General features: G+C 59.2%; 1 protein-coding gene across 4 annotated transcripts in view; it reads right to left on the bottom strand.

The window, feature by feature from the left end:
• Positions 1-2,312: 2,312 nt before the first annotated feature.
• The window catches only part of FOXP4 (forkhead box P4), a 49,743-nt gene continuing 26,718 nt past the window's right edge, over positions 2,313-25,337 (bottom strand). The window contains exons 3-17 of one of the 4 annotated variants that reach the window (XM_034990712.1): positions 22,644-22,739; positions 16,547-16,669; positions 15,835-15,921; positions 14,145-14,292; positions 13,799-14,012; positions 13,410-13,514; positions 12,576-12,663; positions 11,467-11,550; positions 11,171-11,375; positions 11,010-11,086; positions 9,935-10,036; positions 6,382-6,503; positions 5,424-5,490; positions 4,770-4,939; positions 2,313-4,316 (exon numbers count right to left, since the gene is read on the bottom strand). In XM_034990712.1, the coding sequence (XP_034846603.1) occupies positions 4,169-4,316; positions 4,770-4,939; positions 5,424-5,490; positions 6,382-6,503; positions 9,935-10,036; positions 11,010-11,086; positions 11,171-11,375; positions 11,467-11,550; positions 12,576-12,663; positions 13,410-13,514; positions 13,799-14,012; positions 14,145-14,292; positions 15,835-15,921; positions 16,547-16,669; positions 22,644-22,739 (1,836 nt within the window). In that variant the 3' untranslated portion in view covers positions 2,313-4,168. The remainder of the gene's footprint in view (positions 4,317-4,769; positions 4,940-5,423; positions 5,491-6,381; positions 6,504-9,934; positions 10,037-11,009; positions 11,087-11,170; positions 11,376-11,466; positions 11,551-12,575; positions 12,664-13,409; positions 13,515-13,798; positions 14,013-14,144; positions 14,293-15,834; positions 15,922-16,546; positions 16,670-22,643; positions 22,740-25,337) is intronic. The other 3 variants (XM_034990715.1, XM_034990714.1, XM_034990716.1) reach the window with 3 other exon arrangements.

The following is a 25,337-nucleotide window of genomic DNA, read 5'->3' as shown; positions in this document are numbered from 1 at the left end:
TTTGTGCACTGGGTCCTGGGTTGAAGGGTTGTAGTTCTCACAGGAGGTTGAGTCCCTCCTCCCCTCACCCTCCTCCCCACACCCTACCTCCCCTCCGACCGGCACTTAAGCTCAAAGGAGGAGCCCAAGGTCCGCTTTGTCTGTAGCGCCCTCTGCTGGCCGTTGGCAAAAGACCTTGGGCAGGGGAGACCAGTTAATGGTAGAGGGAGAGAAGAACTTTCCAAATGTGAGGAGAAGGGGGACTTCTGTCCCGGGCAGAGCCCAGAGTGCTACCCTCTCAACCCCAAAATATCCGACTTGGAGGAGCCCTCCTTTTTTGCCAGCCTGAGAACAGGTTCAGCGGAGAGCCTCCCTCTCCCTGTCAGGGCGGAAAGGCTAAGACCAGGAAAAGCTGCAGCCCGCACTAGCCACCTGCCCCCATCCCCGGGGACAGCAGTAAGAGAGAGAGACGAGACAGTAGGCAGAACTTCTGGACAGCAAAACATGACGAGGGGGCTTAGGGGGTTGGTTCTTATTTAGAGGAAGGTCATGGGACAGGGTCCCCCATGGAACCTGTGAGATCAGTGAGAAAAATGAGTTATGGAGTTGTAAGCCTGGTGCACTCGGAAGGTGGTGGCCCACAGCAGTTTCCTGTTGCTTATATTACAAGACTCCTCTCCTCCTCAGTCAAAGCCCGAGATAGATCCTCACTCCATGTCCGAGTGCACTGACCAGACATTTGCTCTGCCTCTGGGGAAGGAATTAAAAACAAAGACCAAAACCAAAACTCTCGTTGAAGCAGGAGAAACTGAAGTTAGACTGCTGAAAGGACTGTCATGAGAGTGAGGCTGGGTGTCGTCTCTGGTGCAGGAGGGACGTGCGTGAGGCTAGGCTGTAGACCAGAGATCTTCTTCTCCCGGGGCAGAGTAAGGGAACTGGAGCTTGGCAGCAACACCTCTGGATTTGGGGCTTTGGAGCAGGCAGGTGGGTCCCCCAGGGGAAGTGGTGGCAGTGAAATCATAGGTAATTGTTTTATTACATTGCAGGGGATGCCACTGTCCACACAGATGATGTGCAGCTAGCTCTGTAAGGGCCAGCAGCCTCCACACAGGGCAGGGACGGCCAGCCTGTGGGTGGACGCGTGGGGGGTACTCAGGCTCCAGGCTGAGCTCCCCAGGCCTGACCTGGCCGGGCCCTCTGAGATGCTCTGAGGAGAAACCGGGAATTCACCCCAGGCCCGTGCAAGTGTCTGGAGGATTAGGGGGGGAGGGGGTGGGGGAGGTGGCGTGGACAGGGGTGAGGCAGAGAAATGGGAGAGACACAGAAGATAACAGATCCTGATGGAAAGCAGTAGGAAAGGACAAGACAGTTCTGAGACGGAAGTCAGCAAAGACTCCCACTTTCAGGTCCTGCCCCGTTTCCTACCTCACTTACCCCCTCCCCAAGTTTGGTTTTTGGAAAGTTCCAGCAGTTTGGTGATTTGGGGGAAGGGTGACTGATTCCAACTGGGTTGCCTTCTCCACACCCACCCCTCTACCTCCTTGCTTCCCCCCAAGGACACACGTTCTTTCTGGGGGCCCCTGCCCCAAGATAGAGGTCTGGGGGCCGTGCCCTTGAGGAGGAAGTGTTTGGAAGGTGCTCGAGGTGCTGGAAGAAGGGAACTGGCAGGTGACGCTGGTGGCTGATGGCCTCTGGACACTGAGGTGGGCGGGGCTCCCCTGTTGGGGCGGGGCCCGGAATTGCCTGGGGATGCAAGGCTGAGGGAGGTGGCAGGACCCACCTTTGGTTTAACAGCTTAGGCTTCCTCCCTTCCTTCTCGCCCCTAACTGTCCAGGGTGCCCCTACCCGCGCCTTAGGGTAACCACTTTCTGACCCTGAGCCCAGCAGTACAACACCGACCCCACACTGGGCGGCAGGCGCGCACCCACTGACAGCCCCATCCCCACACGCAGGCGCATACACACGCCCCCATCCACGCAGCCCCCGCTGAAGACAGCGCGATGGGCCCAGAAGGGCACCTGGGCCTGCAGGCAGACACACGTCTTCAGGGGTGGTGGCCCCGCAGAAGGAACCCTCTCCAGCCCTGAAGGAAATCTCCCTGCTGAACACACCCTTGCAGGAAGGGGTGGGGACTGGCAAGAAGGAATTGTGACTTCGGGGAGAAGGCAGAATGACCCAGAGACCTGGTTTGAGAGAAAATACCAGAGAACGTGGGTGACACTGGAAGAGGTGGGGGGGGGGGGTCTGCTCCTGGCCCACTCACGCACTCCCAGAAAGCGCCCCCACGGAGCCCCCACTGTCTGCAGGGGCCTGCTGCCTTCAGCTCCCCAGAGCAATCTTGCCACTTTCGTGTCCTTCCCCCCTCACCTTGGTGACACACGCAGGGCCCGGTGAATAGAGGACGTTTAATATTTCTGTGCTGGTCAAACAGAACACAGGTGGGGAGTACATAGGGGAGGGGGCGGAGGGCCCCCTGCCTCTCAGGAGGGGTGGCTTGTGAAGGGGTGTGTGTGTGGGGGGGAATTCTTGGGTAATAGTCCAAGGAGTCTTCTCAGCAAAGGGGCCTGGCCTGGGGTATCATGAGCATCCAACACACCCAGTCCTTGGCCTAAGTTGGGGTCCCCCATAGGGGGTCTGTGGACTTTTTTTTTTTTCCAGCTCCTTTGCTGGAATCCACACTCCCAGCATGATGGGGGACTTGGTCCTAGCGAGGGGTCTGGAGAACCCCCAGGAAGCAGCCCAGGGTTGGGACTAGGGCTCGAGGCCCACTGCCCAAGAGGAGAACCCCTTGGGGTGCTGAGGGCAGTGCGCCTCCTTCCGTCTGCCCTTTTTCCTTCCTCCAGGCTGGCCAAGAGCAGAGTGGGGGTGAACAGGGCCCCCCGCCTCTACTGAGTCCCAGGGTCCTCAGGGTGGGTGGAGGAAGGGTGGAGAGAGGGTCTGGGCCACCAACAGACACTGTAAACTTTGGTTTGAAACAATAACTTAAGTGGAGGGAGGGCTTCCAGCCTGGGGCCAGGGTCAGGGAGCAAGGAGGAGCAGGGGGTGCAGGAGGCGACAAAGGAAAAAGCCAACAAAAAGTTTTGGTTTTTGCTTCCGGCATAAGAAAGGTCTTTGGTCATCGGTTTAACTGGGGTGGGGGGGTGGTGGTGGAGAGGGGTCAGGGAGGGGTGCTGAGGGAGGACTACAATGGGGGACCTGTAGGCTGGGGGTGACCTGTCGGGGTCACGGCAACCACCTGCCCCTCAAACCTGGTTTCAGCCTGGCCTTTCCTGTGACAGAGGCAGGATGCTTCCTGGTGGCCCTGGCCGCGCCTCTGACCCCAGCTCCAGCTTCAAGGGCAGCGTGGCTCCCTCCAGCGGCACCCCCCTCCGTTAGTCCACCTGGCACGGACCTCTGTGAGGAGGCCGGCGCTGGGCCTCTTGCTCTGCTCCCGGTTGTGGGGGGCAGCTGAGGAGCACCCAGTGAAGCGGGTAGAGGCCCGGTTCAGCCTGGGTTCTGTCTCAGGTTGAGGGCAGGGGCTGGAGCCGGGCAGCCTGGCTCCCACCGAACCCCCAACAGGGCCACAACTTGTCCCGCCCCAGCTGTGGCCTTTGAGTGGACGCAGCTGAGGGGGCTGGTTTCTTCTGGGGATGGTCTGAAACTTCAGCTCCGCTGCCCTAGGCCGGGGCAGGGGCGGGAGTTGGGGGCAGCGGGGAGATTTCTTCACAGTACGGAAAAGAAGGTGGAAGGGAGCACAAATTAGGAAAGTGGGGGCCTCTGGCCAGAACACACTGCCAGAGCCAGGTGCGAGGGGCCCTGGGTTTGAGAGGGGTGGCTTAGCCCCGCCTGCGGGTCTCCATGGCGCTGAGGGGCCCTGTAGGGGAGAGCTGGTGGGGGAGGAGGGCCCTGCTGCTGCTGGTGGTTGGGGGGTTGGCGGTATTCAGATGTAGGGGAGGGTCTGAGGAAGGGTCTGGGCCCTCCGTGTCCTCTGCCGGTCCCAGACCAGGGGTTCTGTGTCCCCTCGGGGGCGGGGCCGTCCCCGCCCCCGAGCGTCTGTCAGTCAGGTCACATTGGGAGTTGCTGGCCCAGCCCCCCCATCTGAGTCCTGGAAGTGCCTTGAGGTTTGGGCGGGGCTGAGGAGTGGGGGTAGGTGGGGCCTGGGTTCCGGAGGGAGGGGTCTCACCCCTGCCCAGCCTGCCCCTAGAGGCCCTTAGGACAGTTCCTCTCCCGGCAGCTCCTCCTCCAGGTCCCTGTCTTCTGGAGGCCCCGCGGTGCTGGGGTTGGGGGGGCCCAGGGGAGGGCCCGGCCGCCTGTCTTCCTCCGCCTCGGCCGGCTCCTCTTTCACCTGCACCTGGTGGCTGTGACAGGAGCGATCGTGTGGGCACCCCAGGGGCCTTCCCTGGCCCCCCCAAACATCCAGAATTTGGGGGCGCAGTGGGGGCTATTCCCATCTCGCCTCCCCAGGACCGCATCATCCCTGACCCCCTGGGGCCTGACGTCTTGGGTCTGCTCTCCCCAGGAGCTCTCCTCTGACGAAGGGGGAGGTTGGGAAGGGGAGAGGTTGACTCTGGTAGGGGAGGAGACAACAGTGGGAGAGGAGGAAGGAGAAGAGGAAAAGGAAGGAAAGCTGCGGCAAAGAGGGGAATAAAAAGGGGGAAGAGGGAGGAGAATAAGAAGGGAGAGGGGAGAGAGAGAGGTCACTTGTCCTGGGAAGACAGGTGTGTGTGTCTGTTGGGGGGGTGGTAAGAGGGGGATCCCACCTGCAGGGGCATGGGGGGGGCACTGGGGGGGGTTCCATGCCGCGTGCTCACCTGTACTGGGGCGGGGAGAGGCGAGGGGGGCTGCTGCTGCCATTGCTGGGGAGTGGCTCCACGGGGGCACCCACTTCGTCGTGGCTGAGGGGCAGGAGGCTGCCGGCGGAGCCAGGGTTCAGCACGCCAGGGCTGCTGAGGAGGGGGAAGCTGCTCTCGGCCAGCGCAGCCTGGAGGGTTGGCCCCGTGAGCTGACGTCCAGGGCATCCCTGCCCCGCCCCCAGCCAGCCCTTGGGGGGGGGGGGTCTCTGTGCAGACGGCCTTGCCAACAGCACAGCCCTCCAAGGCCAGATCATGACCCTGACCTGCTGCCACCTCCCAGCCTTCCTGGGAGCCTGGACCTGACCTATCCCTTCCCAGGAGGCAGAGGACCCCCAGACTGACAAGAGGGAACGGGACCCCATTGGTTATGCCAGCCTCCCTCCTTGCTCTCTGCCCCGCCTGAACCCAGCCTTGGAAGTCAGAGGTGGGGGCCGAGCCCGGAGCTGGGCTGGGGCAGAGGGCTGGGGTATGGGCCACCCAGAGTGGTCTTCACCCTCCTGCCCCTCCTCTGACAGATGGGCCCTTGGCAGGGGAAAGTGGGGGAAGGTCAGTGTGTGGGGGCAGGGACGCAAGGGGCCAAGACGAAGAGGGCTCCGGTCAGGGTGCACGCACCTGGTAGCTGGCATTAAGTGCTCCATAACTGAGGCCCGAGATCATGTTCTTCACCAGGGTGGGGCTCCTGGAAGACAGAGAAGGCACTGTCTGGTTCCGTCATTCACTTACTCCTCCTTTGCGCCCTGACCCTTACTAGGCCCTGCTCTGTGCCAGGGACTGCTCCATTCCCGATCCTAGGAGGCCAGGGCAGGGTGAACACTGTCTGCTGAGTCTTACTCAACCCTCACACTGACAGGGCACGGCCCCTTCACAGCTCCCGTGCTGAGGCTCTCCGGGGCTCTGCAGCAGGGGGAACAGGGATCCCTCCCCACACCTGTCTTCACATCATGCCACCCCAGCGGGTTTTCTCTGCTGTTTCCAGGGTTCGGCAGGTCCAAGCTAGAGCCCTGATAGTCCCGCATCTGTAACACCCACACTATCTTGCCATCCTGAATTCTGGGACATCTAACAGCCATGGGCTCAGCTGGTCCCCATGTGCGCTCCACACCAAAGGCTTTTCTGCATGGGAAGGTGTTCAGGAGTTGGGTCGGGTAAAGCAATGGCTCAAGGCTGTCCCTCTTCCGTAAGGATTAATCCCCCATCTTCTATTTACAGAGCATCTATGAGAGGTTAAGGAACTGGCCCAAGGTCACACAGCCAGGGAGCAGCAAAGGTGCACTGGAACCCACGTCTTCTAGCTGCCGTCTGCCCATGTCCCAGCTCCGACCACGGCTACTTTGGGTCTCCGTCTCTCTCTGGTCCCAGGCCCTCAGGCTCCTTCCCTCAGTCAGAAATAGGGACAGAAGAAGACATAAATGTCCTCTGTCTGATCACCTATCACTTCCAGATTCTGGGCTCCCCTGGGTTCCTCCATCCCTCTTCTCCCCACCTCACCCCAAAGTGGGAAGGACTGGGTACACAGGGGTGTCCTGGAGACAAATGGTGGGTGCCTCTGCTCAGGGCGGGGCCCACATACCCTGTCATCTTTGGTGGCCTCCGCTTCTGATACTCGCGTTCGTCCACAGTCCACACGGCGCCCTTGACGTTCTCCACGCGCACGAAGCACTTGTGCAGGCTGAGGTTGTGCCGCACGGCGTTCTGGGGGGTGCAGTGACAGGGCGAATGCTCAGAGGCAGCCTGCTCGGCCCCTTCCCCGCTCTGGCAAGCTCACACAGCAAAGTCCCTGTCCCACAGTCAGTCCCACTGCGTCGCACCTCCCCAGGCCCAAGGCCACGCAGGCTGCCACAGGGAGGAGTCCCCCTGCCTATCTCCTGCCCTGGACCCAGGGACCACCAGGGTCTTCGTTGCCGACAACCCGTTTTATGATCCGCTCCCCTTCTCCCTGCCGTGTTTTGGAAAACTGTCTACCAACTGAACACTATCCAGGTAGGAATCATTTGTTTTCCCGGCAGCACTGATCAGACACAGGTAGCTGTCACTTGGGGCCCCTGGTTGCCATGAGCCCACACTTGGGCCCTGGCCCATCAGCGAGCCTGGGACCTGTTATCTCAGGTGCATTCGCCTTTACAAGTTTTGGAAGTAAATCAGGAACCCTCGCTGCAACATTCTTCAGCCTCTAGGAGTGTGGGAGCCATGGCTTCGAGAAGAGACAGCTTAAGAGCATGAGGTATAGAGCAGGCCTCTCATATATACTTGTTGAAATAAACTGGGAGAAAGAAGAGCACGGGTTTAGTAGCTGTGAGGCAGGAAGAGGAGAGAAAAGAGGGAAAGTCACCTTGTCGCTCCCACCTCCTCCTGGCAGGGTGACTTCAGGAATTGAGGCCATCTGAATTGTAGGACAGTTGGGTAAGGAGGGAGGGCTTGGCTCCATCCCCCCCGGGGGGCCTCGATGAGGGCCCGAGTCCACCCACTCCCTCCATGTCCCTCAGTCCTGTCTCTGTACTCTCCTCTCTCAGCTTCACGCCCCTCCCCATCAGCTGTCCCTGTCCCTGTTACCTGTCCTCCCTCAGCCTCCCCCGCCTCGTCCCCATCCTTGTCTCCTCTTTACATTTCTAAACGGGGAAGAAAGCCGGCAGGGCGGGCAGCCCGTGCCCCTGGAGATCCCCTCCTCCTCTCTCCCTTCCAACTCTTGCCACTTGCAACTGGCCCGATTTCATTACCAATTTTAATTTGCCTCTAATTAAATCCTGTGTATTTTTCCGACTCGCTTGCTAATCCACGAGGGAGGCGGGCGGCTGGAGTGGAATCTCTTGGAGCGATAATTACAAAGGGCCTAATCACGCCGGGGCTCCTGCCTTGGAATAAATTTGCCCGCATTACGGGGCTCCGATCCTCCGCTTTGCAAATGAGAATGACCCCAATTTCCGAGGATGGCCTCACCGGGGCTTTTTTCCCTCATTTCGAAGCCTGATTCGTGATGAGAGACTAATTCGTTACGCTGAAACATTAACGGCAATTTAAGGGGTCTGGCGGGGGCTGCGTAAACAAAAGGACGGGCCCACAACATGGGCCCTGGGAGGGGATGGACACAGAGGGAGGGCTGGTGAGGACCATCAGCTTGGCAGATGGCAGCTCTGTCCCCGGATGAACGGCAGCTGGCCTGGCCCATGCTGGCTCCTGAGCCCTTCTGCCCTGGTCCGAAGTGGACAGCATCTCAGGCTGTGGGCCAGAGAGGGTGAAAGAGGGAGGATGGAAAGAGGAGGAGGAGTTGAGGAGAAGAGGGACCTCAAGGGGTAGATAAATGGGTGGATGGTGGAAGGCGAACAGTTGGGTGTAGATAGGGTATATTTCCCAAGAAACATGAAGGAAGCTTGGCTGCAAAAATCCTGACGGTCGAAGTGGACCTCAAGCTGAGACAGATTCTGCTGTGCCACAGGGAGGAAGTCGCAGAAACAGCAGGAGAATGCTGCTCACTAGGGTGGTCACCTGCTCATTCAGCTAGTGTCGCACCGGGACCCACACGAGGTGAGGGGACGTGGAGGTGAAGACCCGGGGGTGAGAGATACACCACTGGGATGACCCTGGCCGGGCGACCACCGAAGGTGGCATGGAAGGCCAAAGGGGCTCAGCTAAACGGGAGGGGCTTTCAGGACGGTCCTTGAGGGGTTTAAGGAAGTCACCCAAACCAGCTCCTCCTGATCTCGAGAAAGGAGGGAACAGGAAAGGAGGGTAGGTGGGTGAGGGACACTCTGCCCCCGAGGAGGAAGCTGTCTTGGAAACAAGGCTCTCTAATCTCACCCCTACAGGTAGAGAATTAACCTGCGTTATGAACATAAACATTAGATAACAGCTTTAATGATCCTTTATGTTTGTAGAGGACTGTCTCACTTTCTAAAACCTGGTACCCAAACTGGCCCGGAAGGTTGGAGACTGGACCCAGCGCCCCAGCAAGGCCCTGCTGGCTCAGGGAGAGGGCAGGACCAGGCTGGCAGGAAATGACATCACTCACAGCCAATCAGAGTAGCTGCCCCAGCCTCGAAGCCTCTCTCCCCAGGGCGGGGATAGGGAAGGTCGTGGAGCAGTCTCTCCTGCTGCGGTTAGCACGTTTCAGTGCAGAGGAGACTGGGCCCTGTGTAGACCCCACCCAGCCCGGCACTGGTGGGGAGGGGGCCTCAGTGACACTTGTTGAAAGCTGGCCAGGAGGTGGGGGAGCTTGTTTTGCTGCAGTCTCTGAGCTGCCCAGCAGGGGGACTCATGAGCCAGGGATCCAATTAAGGTTCTGAGCTAAGGACTCCTTCCCCCGTGTCTAACCTTCCCCGCAGGGCGCCAACACTCCCTTCTCCTTCCCTCCACCCCCTCCCAATTTAGATATCCCTTTCCACTCTGCTGCACAGACACTAAGATTCTCACCCATCAGACAGACAGACAGACAGACAGACAGACACACACACACATACACACACACACACACCCCTCCCCTTCCATCTTGGCTATGGGAAAACAAATGGCTGAGTGCCCCAGTCCACATCTCTGTGTCCCATTTTTTTAGGGTCCCTCCCTTCCTTGCCTCTGGTCCCCTGAGAAAAGTCTATGGCTGAAGGTGTTGAAACGACTAATTGGATGGAGACAATTATCTTCCTGCCGCCATGGCAGAGCTGGGGAGAGGGTGGCAGGCCTGTGGTTATGTCCCAGTGCTCAGTCCACGTGTCCGCGCCTGCACACTGCCCACCCCACCCCCCGGCTACAGAGCATGCACCTTTACCCAGACCCTTAGGGTCTCTTGAGAATGTAACCCAGGCCTCCCTAACAGGCTCAGGCATTACGGACTTCTGGAGGCCCTACTTCATGGGGCCTATAGGGGAGCACTCCAGGGAAGGGGAGCATTTCTTGCCAGAAAGAAGGCAGCACAAGGCTGGAAAGAAGGGGCTATTAAGGGGCAGTTAGAGAACATTCCATAGCCCATGATGAGAGTGGAGGGGCCCATGGTGCGGCCCAGGCCCTACTGGGGCCATTTCTGCAGAACTGCCCCTCTGAGGGGACTAAATGTGACGCAGCCTTGGTCTCAAGGAGATGTGGAGATGTCTGAGGGTGACTGGGGCCCTTGGCAAGGAGGAAGGAGCATGCCTCACCTTCCAGGTGGCAGTGTTTCTCCGGAAATAGGCGAACATCCTGGTGAACCAGTTATAGATCTCATTCAGGGTCAGCTGCCTGTCAGGGGTTTCCAGAATGGCCTGTGGGCCAGAAAGAATCAGAGGGACCCTCAGTCTGGGCCTTGAAGGGTCACAGGCCTGTGCTCTCTCCCTTCTGCCTGGCCCCCGACTCTCAGCCCTGAGAACAGAGGATGCCCACTACAGAGGCTTGTGGACAGGAGGACTGGTGGGTGTCGTCGATTCCCTGCATGGGGCAGGCTGCTTATGGCCCAGCCAGAGGCTGAAGGAAACACGAGCCTCAAGGGCTATGTATTTGTGCAAGGAGCACATGAACTCCTTCTGGAGGGGAACTGGCGTCAAGGGCCCCCGCCCTGGAAGGAAAATGAAGCAGTATTCTTGGGAGAGAGATATCCATGGGGTGGGGGCTGTTTGCAATTTATCCTGATTTTGGCAAAGGGTGCCCTAAGCATGAGGTGGGGTATGTGTGCATATATAGGGATATGTATGAGGATGTGTGTGCCTACCTGGGAGGTCAGAGCAAGAGGACATCTGTGCAAATGCCTGTTCATATGAATATTAGTGAGCATTAAGGACGTGAGGGAGGGAACAGAGGAGAGTTTGTGTGTGTGTGTGTGTGTGTGTGTGTGTGTGAGAGAGAGAGAGAGAGAGAGAGAGAGAGGGTTGGCGGGGAGGGAGGAAAGGAGGGGCAGGCGGGTAGGTGGCAGCCAACTGAGAGTGACCGTAAGTCTATCAGAAAATAGTCTCCCAGGAGCATTCGTACATGGGAATGAGAGAATGAATGACACAGTGGGTCAGCAAAACCAGCGTGTGTGCCCTCAGAGGGACGCCCGCACAAGCAGCGCACGGACTCAGACGGAGCCTGGGCCAGAGGCCGTCCAGCCGGGAAGGAAAGCCCTTGTGCCCATGGGAGAGGACAGGTGTGGGAGGGGAAGTCTCTCTTCCGGCCCCAGGACCCTCATGGAGGCTGGGACACTGAGGTGGGGGTGCAGCCTGGGTGCCCTTCCCACCCCCTCTGTCTACCTTCCATGCCCACCTGGCGGATGAGGGAGGCGTAGGTGAAGGGGGGCCTGACGTCGGCGTTTTTGTAGAACTCATGATTCTGGGCCAGCTCTGTGGGAGAGAGGCAGAGGATGAGGTGGCCGGACCGGGGGGTCCAGCTTGGGGGGAGGGGATGACCCTCCTGGCAGTCCTTACCTGAGGAGATGGGGGAGCAGAACTTGTCACTGCTCCTCCGGCGGGCGGGGCCCCCGCTGTGCAGGGAGGCAGAGCTGAGGCCAGGGGGCCGTAGGGGGGTGACAGGGGCAGCGGCCGAGGTGGGGGGGTGCACGAGACCATCTGGGAATGAGTCTGCTGCAGAGACGGTCACCTTGGAGAATGAGGAGCCGGGTACCGGGTTCAGCTGTGAGCAACGGGGAGGGTGCTGAGACCAGCGCCAAGGGTGGGAGTCCCAGGGGTTCTGGGAGGGCCGCAGGGAGGGGAGAGTCACTCACTGGCTGGCTGAAGGGCTTGGGCTCGGAGGGCCGCATGTGCAGGTGGGCCATCATGGCCTGCAGCCTCTCACTCTCCTTGGCGAGCTGTGGAGAGGCGGGATGTGGGCAGGGGCTAAGCCCCCGAGGGGTCCAGTCCTCTTCCTCCTCCACATCCCACCTCTCCCCCACCAGACACCCAAGAAAACCCCTCTTCCCACCACCCCTCTCCTCCACACATCAGCATCTGGCTTCCTCTGTCCCCTGCTCCTAGAAGGCCTCAGCTCTGCTCTGCCCCCTCCTACCCTTAAGGCCAGGGCCTGGGGTTGCCGGCTCCGTGAAGCCCTCCCCACTTCTCCTCCAGACCGTGCGTCCCAGGCTCGAGCTCAGCTTGCTGAGCTACAGGTCAGGGGCCCCCTTGCTAACAACACATGCTTTTTCTCCCCATCGAAGGCAGAGGCTGTGGCTGAACAACACCCAAGTTCAGTGGCACTTGTGTGTGAGAGGGTCCTCGTGCAATGAATGGAAACACAGGAATGGATGAATGATTCATTCACCCCCATTCATAAATTCAATAGGTCTTTCACAACTACCCTCTCATGGCAGGGCGCTCTGCTAGGTGCCAGAGGGAAATGCCGGACTATCCTGAGTACTACGTGCTACAGGGTGTAGACTCGGGAGCCAGACAGCCGAGGTTCTGATCCTGGCTCTGCCGCCCACTAGGGTGAGTGAGCAGAAGCAAGTCACTTCGCCTCTCTGGGCCTCAGTTTTCCGTATCTGTAAAGTGGGGATGAGAATAGTACCTGCCATATACCGTTGTTTAGGACTCCTGGAATTCTATAGGTAAAGTATTTAAGTCAGCACCAAGTAAGTGCTCCGTACGTTAGCTGTTGGTATTTTTATGGTTTTTATATGGATGCTGCTCTTCTGGACCTCCCAGCAGATACACCCCAGCCTTGGTTTGCTCCTGAGAATCTAACTGCAATCACCTCACAACCTTGGGACTTAGGAGCAAGAAAGCATAAGATGGCCCATCCTCAAGACCCTCTCAACCCCTCCTGGAAAGTCAGTGCTGAGGGTGGGGCAGGGCCTGGCGTTCCCCACATCCCTCCCGAGCACCCTCAGAGCCGCACCTGGATCTCCAGCTGCTGTACCACCTGCATCTGTACCCGGCACTGGGCTGTGCTCCGGTCATCCAGGGCGTGCTCTGTGTTGAGGTGTCTTCGGGGCAGGAGGGGGCAGAGAAGAGAGTTGGCCCTACTTTGTCTGCAGCCACCACCCTCCCATCCCGCCCACAGCCTGGAAAGCAGACAGACCAAGAGATACAAAGGGAAAGAGGTGGGGGGAAAAAACAAAACAAAACAAAAAAACCGGGGCAATGGGGCAACGAAGGAAGCTGCCTTCTCATCAGCCTCCTTTGATGTCTTTGCTAAAATCCCAGCTACAGAGAGATCTAATTGCAAATGAACTAATTAAGTAAACCTCTGACGAAGCGTGAAAACAATTTGTTTGACCCTGATGCTGCAAGGGTCTGGGAGACAGCGGAGTTAATCAGTCAGTGACAGAGCCTGGCACGGCTGTGGCAGCTGGCCGCCTCCCGCCCTGCCTGTCCACCAGCCTACGGCCTGTCACTCGGCCATCAGTCTCCCGGGCTGAGTCTGGGGGAAGCCGGGGAGGGCAGCGGGGGTGTCCTCTCCTGCTCCTCACACCCCTACCCTGAGGGGCTCTAACAGCCTGGGGACGGAGTTTATGAAGCCTGCAGGTCCCTGCAAATATAGATGGGGGGGGATCGGGGAGCTGGTGGGGCCAGGGAAGGAGCTAGGCTAGGCGCCCCAGGGGTGAGGACAGCAGGACAGCTGGTGGCTGAAGGACCAAACAGAGGCAAGCTAGGTGGCCGGCTGCGGAGGTGAGGGGCCCTGTGGAAAGGCTGCTGGGGAGGGGAAATGGAGAGTGGGGGCAACACTTACTTGATAAACTGGCCCAGGTCTTCACACAGGGTCTCACAGCCTGGCCACTTACACTCTCCGTGTCCGTAGAGGGGGTGGGAGCCTGGCGTCTCCTCGTGGGAGGAGCTAGGAGAGCAAGAGGGAGGCAGTGGTCAGGGACCGTGAAGACCCCAACAGCCCTGGGGCCCGTTCGGCTTGGTTCCCCTGCTGGTGATGTTTCTGTCCCTAATATGGGTTTCCCAGAGGCTGAAAACAATTCTGTGTGCCCTGGGAGAGGGGTAAACTTCCGGGTTCCCGAGCTCCGCCTCCCCCCCCCCCCCCGCCATCCCTCACCACGGGTGCCATCCCTCGGGGTCCCGGGGTGCCCCTGGGCAGGTCTGCAGTGCCCTCTCCCCGCCTAGGCTTCGCACCTGTCTCTCCGAGGTGTGAGCACAGTGGGCTGTCCGTTGGGCAGGGTGTGGTGGGAGAGGGGGGGTGAGACTTTGGGGGGGGCGGCAAACGAGGTAGCGGTGGTGGCTGAGCCGGTGAGGTCCAGCCCCTCCTGCTTGACGCTGTCCTCGGCGGGCTGCCCGGGGGCACCCTCGCCCTTCCACAGCTGGGGCAGGTCCGTCGGGCACACGGCTGCTGCGGGAGAGAGAGGCAGGAGGCTTGCAGGGCCTCAGGAACCCACGGGGCCTCCCAGCTGGCCGCGGGGGGGGGGGGGGGCTGCAGGCCGGGTCTGGGCTGGGGGGGGGGGGGGGTGGGGGGTGCACTCACCTTGCGGGAGGGTCTGGAGGGGCCCTGAGGCTTGGCTGGGCTGCAGGCTGACCAGCCCCTGTCTCTGCAGGTTGAGCAGGTGCTGCTGCTGCAACTGTTGCATTTGCAGGAGCTGCTGCTGGAAGGCCAGCTGCTTGTTCCCCAGTGCCTGGTGGGGGGCCCGAGGGGGCGGGCAGAGAGGGGTGCCATCAGCCTCGGGCACGCCCTCTGGCCCCCACCCTGCAGCCACCCCCTCCCAGGGCCTGTCAGCCCCCGGAGCTGTCGTGGTGGTGTCCCCGGCTGCAGCCTCTCTGCTCCCGGCCCAGCTTCCATAGGGCTGCATGCCTCCTCGCAGTAAACACACGCACGCACGCACGCACGCGTCCGCGCGCACGCACGCCCGCGCCCGCGCGCAAACACACACAGCGGACCCAGACGCTCAGCACGACGCCCTCCTGCTCCCGCCCCCCTCCTTCCGCTGCCTCAGCTCCCCGCACCGCAGCTGTGCTCGCCTGGAAAGGAGGGGGGCTCTCATCACAATGATCGATGAGCCTGTCAGACTCCGGGGGCCACTCCCGCCTGGCGGGCACCCTTCCCACATGCCTGGGTGCCCCCCTTCTGCGCTGAGGAGGGGGCCTACCCCCTCCAGCTCCTCTCCTCTCCTGCTTCTTAGATACAGGGAATCAAAGAGTCTGACGGGACCTTAAAAGATCAGCATCAGCTGGTCAGCGGGACCCAGGCCCGGGGGAGAGTCACAGCTCTCCTGTTCAGGCGCACACTTGCTCACTTGCTCGCTGTAGGTCTGGAGCTCTGCTCTCTCCCTGTCTCCCCCCTTCCCACACCATTCAGTTCTTCACACAGGCACTGACAAGTCAGCCCGTCAGCAAGTCTTTTCTGAGCCCCAGGAGCCAAGCCTGTCCTGGGTGCTCGGGAGGCAGGGACGTTGCTGGCTGCCTGCCTGCCCTGGGGGTGGGGGGTGGGGGGCTGGCTATTCAATAAAGCCAGCCTAGAGATAATGCAGGGAATGCAACAATGACAAGACCTTGAGGGGGAGGCTGAGGGCGTTGGGAAATGACTGGGCGTCAGCAGGGCAGTCTTCTGGGAAGAGGCAACTCAGGACTTGGCTGTGGTTTGGCCAGCAGAAGGGAGGCACGTGTCTGGGACATGGAGGGGGAGCCCAGGGCCCTGGTATGGAAGCTCAGGAGGCACTGTGGCCCAGGTGAGGCCGGGGATGTAGGCTGGGGAGTTCTCTGGAGGGGAAGGGCAGGATATTACAAGAAGTGGCAGAGGTTGGGGCAGGGTTGGGGGGAGCAGTGCAAATGGTTTGCTGAGGGACTAGCAAACAGCGGGGGCGGGGGAAGGGCGCTGAGGTGCTAAGTCAGGCAAGTGGGCAGGAAAGGGCCAGACAAGGCAGCTGGTCATGAGCAAGGGCCACCAGATGCCCGTTCTCATTAATCCGACAACACGAGGCAAGGAGAGAAGGACAGAGTGGGGATGAGGGCACAGAGAACTGTGTGCTGCGCCCCCCCCCCCCCCCCCCGGTCCCATTCCCCCCCTACCCCATGATTCCCTCCCAGCACTTCCTGATCTGTCTTCTATTCCCACAAGGCAATTCTCTCCTGGCCACTGTGGGACGCCCAGCCTCTGGCCAGGAGAGGACTGGGGCAGCGGTCCTTTGAGGGGGCACATCAGGCCTGTCCAAGCCCCTTACCTCTTTGGGTTGCTGCTTCCCAGCCTGCTGTTGGGTGAGGAGCTGTAAGTGGAGCTGCTCTTGCTGCTTCTTATAGTATTCCTGCAGCTGGGTGGGAGGTGGAGAGGGGCGAGGAGGGGGAGTGGGTTACCGTGTGCCGGTGACTGCGGACCCCAGAACAACCCAAGCCCTGTCGTTATGGGGCTCCTGGAGGCAGAAGTAGGGAAGTCTCACTGGGGTGGTGAAAGAGATACCCTGCGGGGAGATGCCTGCTCTCCTCAGTCTGCTCTGAGGGTCCCCAGTAGGGCCTGGATGGGGAAGGAGTGGAGAAGGGAGAGGGGGCTTCACCCCACAGCTCTGAGCCCTCTCCTGCCTCTCTTTGGGTCTCCTGAATACATCACGATGAGGTGCCAGGAGGTTCCAGTGCTTTGCCCTTCCCTGGGGTTCTGGATACAGAGGTGGGGCCGGCAAGAGGGGGAGCATGGGGGTGCTGCTGTGGAAGAGGCCTGACCCCTGACCTTTCCCCAGCTGCCCTGGAGGAATGCAGATCAGTCCAGCCCGAGCCGTCTCTCAGGTTTCTGCCCCTCAGGTATCTGCCCGTCTCTCAGGTTTCTGCCCGGGCTTTGGCCAGCAGGGATGTTGGCAGTAAACAAGGTGGGAGATGGGAGGCCAGGGCCTCCCCTGTCCCACCCTCCCCTCTCCGACCTTCCAGCTGCCCTGGGGCCAGACTCACCTGCTGCAGCATGAGCGCCTGTTGCTGCTGGAGCAAGGCCTGCAGCTGTGGGGGCGACAGGATCTGCTGCATCTGTTGGGGGGTAAGCATCTGCGGCGACATCATGGCCACCGACACGGGCACCTGTGGGATTGGGCCCCATTAGCCTGCTCCCCGCGCTCCCACCCACAGCATGGCAGTGTGGACCGGAGGGAGACGGCATGGGTTCAAATTCTAGCTCTGCCACCTACGAGCTGTGTGTCTTTGGACAAGTGATTTACCGCCCTGTTCTCCATGTCCTTGTCTCTGAAGGGAAGTAGCGCAGCACCCACTTCTTAGGGCTCTCGTGAGGCTTAATGAATGGATACTGAGAACAGAGCCGGGTACACAGCAGGTGCCCATGAGGGTGGGCTGTTACGGCAGGAGGCACTTTCTCCAGAGCACCAAGAACAGACCCCAGTGACACCAGTCGGTAGAACCCATATCCACGCCTCGCAGGCTTTCTCCCCCAGCGATGGGGACGGGCCACACCTAGCCATCCCCAGCTCTTGCTTGGTCCGTTCCGAGAGCCCTATCTCTGAGGCGGGCCTGGCCGGAGGGCAGTCTGCGGCCCACATGGCATGAGGACCTGGGCTTTGGCTCTGATCCCATACACGTCACATACTGCGGCACAGCTGTCTGGAGGGCACACACAGAGGCCAGAGCTGACCCAGCGAGTGCCCGCCTGGGTGTATATAGGTTTAGTCAAGCCAAAGCGGGCTGGAAAAGAACACCAGGCAGGGAGTCAGGCGGCAGGCTGCTACTCCGAGCTCTGGACCGAATTTGCTGTGAGCCCTCCAGGGAAGTCACTTGCTGTCTCTGGGGTGTCGGTTTCCTCAAAGCCTAAACCAGGCACTGAACTACGAGAGAGATGATGCCTTCTGGCAGGAACATGCAGGATTCTCAGAGTGGAGCAGCTCTCTATCCCCTGCCCTGGCTTAGGCCTCTGGAGGAGGCTCAGAGAACCTAGCTACCAGCAAAAGGTTCCTGGAAAAGCAAGAACATCATTCTTTTTTCTGTCCCACCTCCCCGAAATCCCCGGGCTTTGGGCGCTCATAGCCAGGGAGGCCCCAGTTGCAACACGGTCTTGTCCCGCTGTTTTGGCAGGACAGGTGCCCTGATGGGGCTCGGAGCCTGGCTTGTCTCATCTCCCCTCCCACTGCCAAGCCCTAGAAGTGCCCCCCGCCCCCCCTTCCCACACAGCAGGCACTCACTGAGTGTTTGCTCCGCTGAGCTGAAATACCTTCCCCAGCAGATCAGAGGCCCCTCTGTCAGCCCAGGGGTGGGGAGGGAGGGGTTCAGGCAGCCTAGTCAGGGAGGAGTATCCTGCAGGGACTTGTCCTGGGCAGGATGTGACAGGTTATATCCTCAGGGGACTTGTGGCCCCTGTCACCTCTCCCTAGCCTCATGGGTTCTTGGGCAGGGGAGGAGGAGCTGGTGCCCTTCCAGATCCCTGCCAGGGGCAGGACTCAGCCTCAAGCCACCAGTTAGGGAATCCCCTGGCAGAAGAGCAGCTGGGGAAGTGTAGCGGACCCAGGGACATCGGGGGAAGTCCCAGTGCCCCCAATTCTTCTTACGCCCCACCCCGATAACTCGTGGCTGAGCCCCAGCCCTGGGCTTTTCTCCTTTATCCCAGCCAGCTCTGTGCCAACAGCCCTGGGAGGGGCATGCCCTAGCTCTTTAGCAGTGAACGCTCTGTGTGAATGAAGGCTCCCAGGGGCCCCTAATGAGGAACCTTAAGTGGCAGGGTTGGGATTCAAGCCTGGGTCTGTGAACTCCATGGCTCCTGGTGGTTTCCCTGTCTACACTGCCTTCCCTACCTCAGAGCAGATCTTGAGGAAGGTTAGGAAGCGTGGGTGGAAACTGAATTATCCAGGGAGCGGAGGGGTCGAGGAGGCTGGAGATCCAAAGGCCAAGCTCCCTTTTTACAACTGTATCTGGAAGAGACTCAGGAAAGCCAGGCCGTAGGGGTCTTCTGGTCCTCACTCTCGGAGGGGCCTGGGTGAGGGGGCAGACAGTGGCACAGACCCACACCCCTTGCGGAGCCAGCCTGTTTCCCTTGCTGGGTGCCCCTGAGACTGGGAGGCAAGGCTCAGCCGTCCTTTCTGTCCTCCTCCTCCTGTGGGGGTGCCCATCATGGTGGCACAGAGCTCAGAGTCCTGGATTTCTGAGTCAGGTGACCTAGGTTCGACAGGGACTATTCTTTGAAATCAGCCTGCCTCACCTTTTCCACCCAGACCACTAATTGCTAATTACATGCCTTTAGGCACTTGGCTAAATTTCAGAGCAAATGGGGGTGGGTCTAATCGTGGTTATTGTTTTACAGATGAGAAAACTGAGACCTAGAGAACTTAAATAACCTGGTCTGTCCCCAAAGGGACAGTGGGAATAGGGGTAAATGAAAGTGATTTGTAGACCATTAAATTCTATGCAAGTGTAGAGAAAACTTCTTTGTAAAACATTCTGGGTTTTCCTCTTTTCTTTTCTCCTCCTTTCCCTCTCCTGTCTCCATGACTTCTCCAACCCAAGAAGGCACCGCATGGCCAGCCGGGGTCCCTGAGGACCAGCGCCCAGGGCCTGTCCTTCTCATCCTGGGAGGACTGAACTAGAGATGGACACGGCCCAGGCAGGGAGACAGACCAGACACCCGGGGATCTTTCCAGCCATAGGGCTGTGAGTCACAGTGAGTGGCATGCAAAAAAGGATGTGGCATTTCCTTCCTTGGGGCTTTCCTACTTGGATACGGGGGAATGGAAGAGATGACCTTGGAAGGCCTCCCTGGCCCCCGCCATTCCTGCCAATTGGCCGAACAGCTGGCCGGAGAGGCGGCTGCAGAGATACAGACGGATTACCTTGTGTGTACTTGTCCACCAGGGCCCAGGGGGTCAAGAAAGGTCAGGGAGGTGGCTGCCGCATGCTGGGCTCCTGAGCTGGCTGACCCCATCCCCCCATGCCCCTTAGGGTTCTGAGAACTGAGTTGGAGCTCCCCCGGTGTCCCCGCTGACCCCTCTAGGATGTGCCAGGATAGACACTGTCAGCTTGTCAGCTCAGCAAGGCCTGTGAGTCACTGTCTGGAGAGTGGCCAAGGCAGCTAAATGCTTACTAAAGGCAGTGTGAGCCATGGGCTGAATGCCCACAGCTGCCTCCAGGCCCTCCCTCAGGGACCCTGCCCAGGCCCCTGGGTCCTCCACCCACCATGAGTACAGTGTTCTGGGCTGGGTGGCAGCTTACAGAGAGGAAGCTTGTCCGGGGGCTGAGGGTGGGGAGGCTGAGCACCGCACGGATGCAATTTGGTGCCAGAATCAAGGACCCAGACTCAAACTCTGAAGTGGGCTTTAGGGTCCTGGCTCAAGTGGGGAGACAGGCTAGAGCTTGGTTTAGGTTAAACTCCCTTGTAGAAGACCAGAAGGAAGTCCTCAGACTAGTTCTGGGCTGGGGCTGCAGCAAGAAAGAAGTGAGGGGGCACCAAGACGAACTTCCAGAAATTCTGGAAGGGTCAGCCTCAGGGGCGCTGAGAAGATGCTATGGAAGCTGGGCAGAGCTAAGGGCCCTGGCCCTAGCCACCGTCCCTTCCGCCCCCTAAAACTCCCAGCTACCTTTGCTGCCTTCGGTAACTGACCTCTCCCTGCCTGGGGCACAGGCCTGGGCACAAACTAGGCCATCTCCCGGCTGGAGCTGGAGACTAACATGGTTCTAGAAACTTCTGAAGCTGGCTCCAGGAGAGGGGTGGTGAACACAGTTGGGAGGCGAGGCAGTCAATCCTGCCTTGCATTGGGGAGCAGAGCAGTGTCATGTGGGGGCCACCAGAATTAAGTGGCCATCTATCTTTCTTCATTAACCACTTTATTCACAGAGAAGCAATTTGTAGGCCCTGGGCCCCACTCAGGGACAGAAGCTCCACCTCCTTAGAGACTGTGAACCAAAGATGGGGATAAGAGGCAAGGAAGGTATCCATGGTTGGAAGAGGAAGAGGGTCAACAGTTGGAGCACCAGGCTCCTGGGGAAGTTCAGACACGGCCCCATGAACCCCATCTCCCTGAACCCGGAGCATCATCCGGCCGGGGCTCTGCACCTGGGGACTACTGGTGTCACTGCTGTGCACAGTGTAGGCATTCAAGTCTAAATTCTGGAGCTAGTTGTTTGGGGTCAAATCCTGGCTCTGTCCCTTATTAGCTGTGTGTCTCTGGACAAGTGACCTAACCTATCTGGGCCAAGGTCTCCTCATCTGCAAGATGAGGGTAATAATAGCATCGCTAGACCCCACAAGATTGTGAGGATAAAGGGAGACAAATGACACTTGTAAAGCACTTAACGTCTGCCCCATGGTAAGCACTCTGTAAATGCTGTTAGTTTCATTAGTACTGAGCAAGTATTTGATGAATGGATGAATCAGTCAATGATTCGAGGAGGAAGCAAGGAGAGAGGAGGCCTGAGAAAAGGATCATTTGCTCTGTCTCTCTAACCAAAACCTCTGCCTCTTACTCTAAGCCATCCAGGGCTGATCTCATTTTGGGTGAGGGACTCTCCTGAGGAAGATTCCATAGCCTCCCTCCCCTTCTCAATTATTTCAGATTTCCTACCCCTCATAGCCAGCTGTAAAGTCCTTCTTGATGCCTGACCTGAGTCCCTCCTACTACCATCAAGCTCCTGCCCTCCTGCCTTGGGTCAGCAGGCCCTCTCTTGCTGGGGGAACAGGAATGCTGCTCCCTGCTCTTAGAAGGGGGTGTGAGGCCGGGCCCAGGGTGAGGATGACTCAGAGCAGTAGCCTAAGGGCCATTTCAGACCCAGGGGAGATGGGGGCGTGGGGGGATCCCTAATTCCAAGAGGCCCAGTCCTGACACCACATGGGCACGAGAACCTTCTACACCTTTCCAGCATGAGAACTTTCTCTTCTTCCAATTATTAACCTTCTGGACTGGGTTCTCACCTCTCCACCCAGACCACTACCCATTTTGGTCCAACTCCTCCTCCTTGAGGGCTGTCTCAATAGGTTCAAGACTTCTAAAAGAGGTCCACTGCTCGGGCCCCACATCCGTCAGTCACCTTGAACTTCTTCAAACCATTTTCCAAACATTAAGCTTGTTTGACACAAGACTCAGATACTCCTCAGAGTCTGGAATCTGCCACTCCCCCGCCCCACCCCAGGACAAAGCCTAGTCCTGGGTCCTTCTCGGAGCACCCAGCACCTCATCCCTGGTGTCCTCTTCACTTCCCTCCTTCCTTCAGCACCCCACCCCCACAAACTCCAGAGCTTCTCGCTCAGGATCGGGCTCACCCTTCCTCCCCTAGATAAACTTCCTTTCAAAGCCCTGCTTAATCCTCTCCCCAATTCCAAGCCTCCCCTGCTGCTGTGGGGAGGGGTGGGGGAGCGAGGAAGGAGGGCTGCATGGCTCAGGGGGAGGGGAGCTGGCTGCCCGGATCGTGACCCACCCGACTCAGACCGCAATTCTCCCAAGTTCTTTGTGACACAAAAGGTAAACAGAAGGCCCGGCTTCCCCACCCCCCCACCTCCCACAGATCTCCCCTCCCCCCAGCCAGCCAGATGGGCCGGCAAGCTGGGGGAAGGGAAAGGGGGAAAGAAGGGCAGATTGTGCAAAGGAAAACAAAAGAGACAGAGAGACACCAAGAGACAGGAAACTGGGGGAGACAGAGAGAGTTGGTGGGTGAGAGGTGGGGAGGGGGCATGTGGTGACCTCAGCATCTAAGAGCGAGCCCAGGAGAGAGGGACAGACCAAGTGACCCACTGGGATGGAGAAACAGAAACCTGAGAAGGGACGGGGACCCAGAGGGCAGAGCCAGGGAAGGGAAGCAAGCGGGAGGTACCCAGAGAGGGCGAGAGCTGAACGCAGACACAAACTCTGAGCCACACACACAAAGAGACTGAGCACAGGAAGGCTTGGGCGATCAGGTGGAGACGAGAAAGTGAAGTTTCTTCACTGCACCCCTGCACTGACTGCATTTGCTTCTGGAAAGCTGCCTACTTTGTGGCACTGGGGACTGGCCAGAGCCATCCTCCAGCGGGCCCGTCCCCGGGGCCAAGACCACGCTCCCCACCCGGCCTCCCCTGCCCCCTCCTCACCTGCACGGCAGAGGCCGACTGCTTGCTGTCATTGTTGCCTGGGGAGCTCAGGCCAGAGGCCTGCTGCAGCAGGAACTGCCTGGCCACCTGGAGAGCCTGCAAGAGAGGGGCCCGGTCAGCTGTCAGCGCAGGGCCTACCTGCTCCAACAATGGCCTGAACAGCCCGGAGGAGGCAGGGGGCCATTAGGGGACAGTGCAGCATCCAGGTTTTAGGGAGAGTCTGGGGGCAGTAAGGCGGAGGAGGCCAGGCTAAGGTGGAAGGTCTCAGGGGTGAGTGAGAGGGTCACAGGGTCCACTTGGACTTGGCAGTACGCCTAAATGTAGGAGTCCCTGAGAGGAGCTGCCAGGGTGTGGGGATAAGAGCCTACAGGGGCCTCACTCTGGGACCTGAGAGGTTTTGTTGGGACTTAATGGGGGCAGCAAATGGAAGGGGCAGTGGCCACAAAAGGATCCCAGGGGAAAGTACAGCAGATGGGACTCCAGGTACTAATACTAGGTACTACTTGCTGAGCATCTACTATGCGTCAAGCCCTTTACACACAAGATCTCATCGACTCCTTCCTGTGAGGCTGTGAGGTAGGGGTTATCAGTTTCATTCTACAGCTGAGGAAACAGTCTCCAGGAAGTAAAGTAACCTGCCCAGGATCACACAGCCAGGAGGTGTCAGAGAGAGGATCTGAGCCCAGGAAGCCTCAGCGGGGTGGCTGGTCTGGAAGCAAAGGGAGTAGCATTCACTTGGAGTCACTGCTCCCAGCTGAGGGGGATAAGGGGGGAGTGTCAGGGTCTGAGCACTGTGTGACTTTCTGAGTCTAGGGATCTGGGTGCAGGGCCTCATGGTACGGGGGAATTCGGTCAAGTCCTCAAGGATGTGTCTGAACCTCCAGTGAGTAACTCCGACCTCACTGTGGTGGTCTGGGCTCAGAGGCCCCAGTGGCTTGGACTGGACTGGGAGTCAGCAGGGTCGTAGCAGTGGGAGGCGTGTGGAGTTTGTAGGGGGAGCAGCTCCAGCCCATCCGTGAGCCTGTAAGGTGAGCAGTGAGAGGTCTGGTGGGAGAGTGGGGGGTCAGGGAGGGAGGCCCAGGAAGTTCTCTGTAAGGACGGCCAAGCCCTCCATTGCCCCACTCTGGGTCAGTGTGGGGTTCAGAGGCAGGGGATGTGGGGACCTGAACTGAATCCACATTCCAGGAGCACAAAACCTGTGTTCCCCCATGTTCCGCCAAGATCTCCTTTGGCACCCCAGGCAGTTGTGTCCAGGCCTCTGGCAGGGTGCTCTGGCATCAGATGGGCCTGGGTTTGAATCCCAGTTGTGCTGCTGACCAGCAGTATGACCTTGGGCACGTTATGCTCTCCCTGTGCTTCAGTCTCTTCTGCAAACCCGGAACACTATCCATCTCTGAAACACCAGGGGGACGAAAGGACCCAAGCTTGGCACCAAGGTGGCATCGAGAAGTGTCCATTCCCTTCCCTTCTTGGGAATGTGGGTTCTCTCCATGGGCTCAGCCAGCCGGTGGCCAACACGGCCTCCTGCCCAGTGTACCTGTGTAATGAAGCGTGCTCATTGCGGCTCCCTCACCTCTGTCCACACACACACACACACACACACACACACACACACACACACACTCGTGTTTGTCCTCACGTGGACTTCTGTTCTCTGACCTCAGCACAAGCACCAACAAGGCAAAACCGTGTGCAGTGCAACACGGATGCACTCATATGGTCACCACCCTGCAAGTACTCACGAGTGCCCACTGCATGTACACATGCCCTTCGAAGCCCATTCTTCACTGTTATTGAATAGCTGAGCCGCCCCCAGCCTTGCATCTAGCTTCCCTTAGCGTGGTCTCCAAATACTCCCTGGTGTATCTGCGGGCATGTGGCCCCCAGAAGACCTGGAGCTCACATGAGCGTGCCCCTCACCAGCCCCCCAGATCCTAGGCCTTCCCCAGCCCCTCTTTCTTGCCCTGAACAAGTGGCCTGGGGTTTCTTCTCCAAGATTCACTTCAGAAAGTAGAAATCTGACCTCTGTGTCAAAAGGCTCTGAGAAGCTATGGCAAGGGGGAGAGGCAGTGAGGGAAGGAAGGGAGGTGGCCATGTGGTCATCAGGAAGGAGCCCCTGCCTCTAGGTGCTTGAGTGACCCCCTCCGGGTCTAATGAGTTGGACATATGCTCCTTGTCCTCCAAAGCTGGAGGTGTGGGGTAAAGAGGTAGGGGGCCAGAGGTCAGGGGGAGAACTGGGGGGAAGAGAAAGGCTTGGAGAAGCTGGCCAGCCCAGGTGACCCAGGGGTGGGGTTTCCAGGGGAAGTTGGGGGGAGGGGCCCGGGGAGCTGGATTCACTCCCCTCAGACTCTCTTACTTTGTGGTCCCCTGGAGCACGAAATTACAAGATTTACAGGAACAAATGACGGGCCTTATAGTCTTAATCTGTGACGGATCCTTTACTCACCCGCCTGCCCTCCTCCCACTCTGGGCCTTACTTCCCCAGCAGGCCAAGTGACAGAGAGCCCAGCCAAGGCCAGACCCTCCTGGGACGGCCCCCACTCACTTCTTCCTTCCAGTTACTGAGCGCCTGCTGTGTGCCAGGGGCTGTGCTGGCTGCTGAGACACACGCACATGCACACACACACACACCCCCACATCCCCACCCTCCCCGGTCTGCCCCAGGGTCCCTCAGAGCCGGAGCGCAGGCGAGCA

This window comes from Mirounga leonina, unplaced genomic scaffold (assembly GCF_011800145.1).
Source record: "Mirounga leonina isolate KUSES-001 unplaced genomic scaffold, KU_Mleo_1.0 Mir_53, whole genome shotgun sequence".
NCBI lineage: Eukaryota > Metazoa > Chordata > Mammalia > Carnivora > Phocidae > Mirounga > Mirounga leonina.
This window is presented reverse-complemented; position numbering and strand designations above follow the sequence as displayed.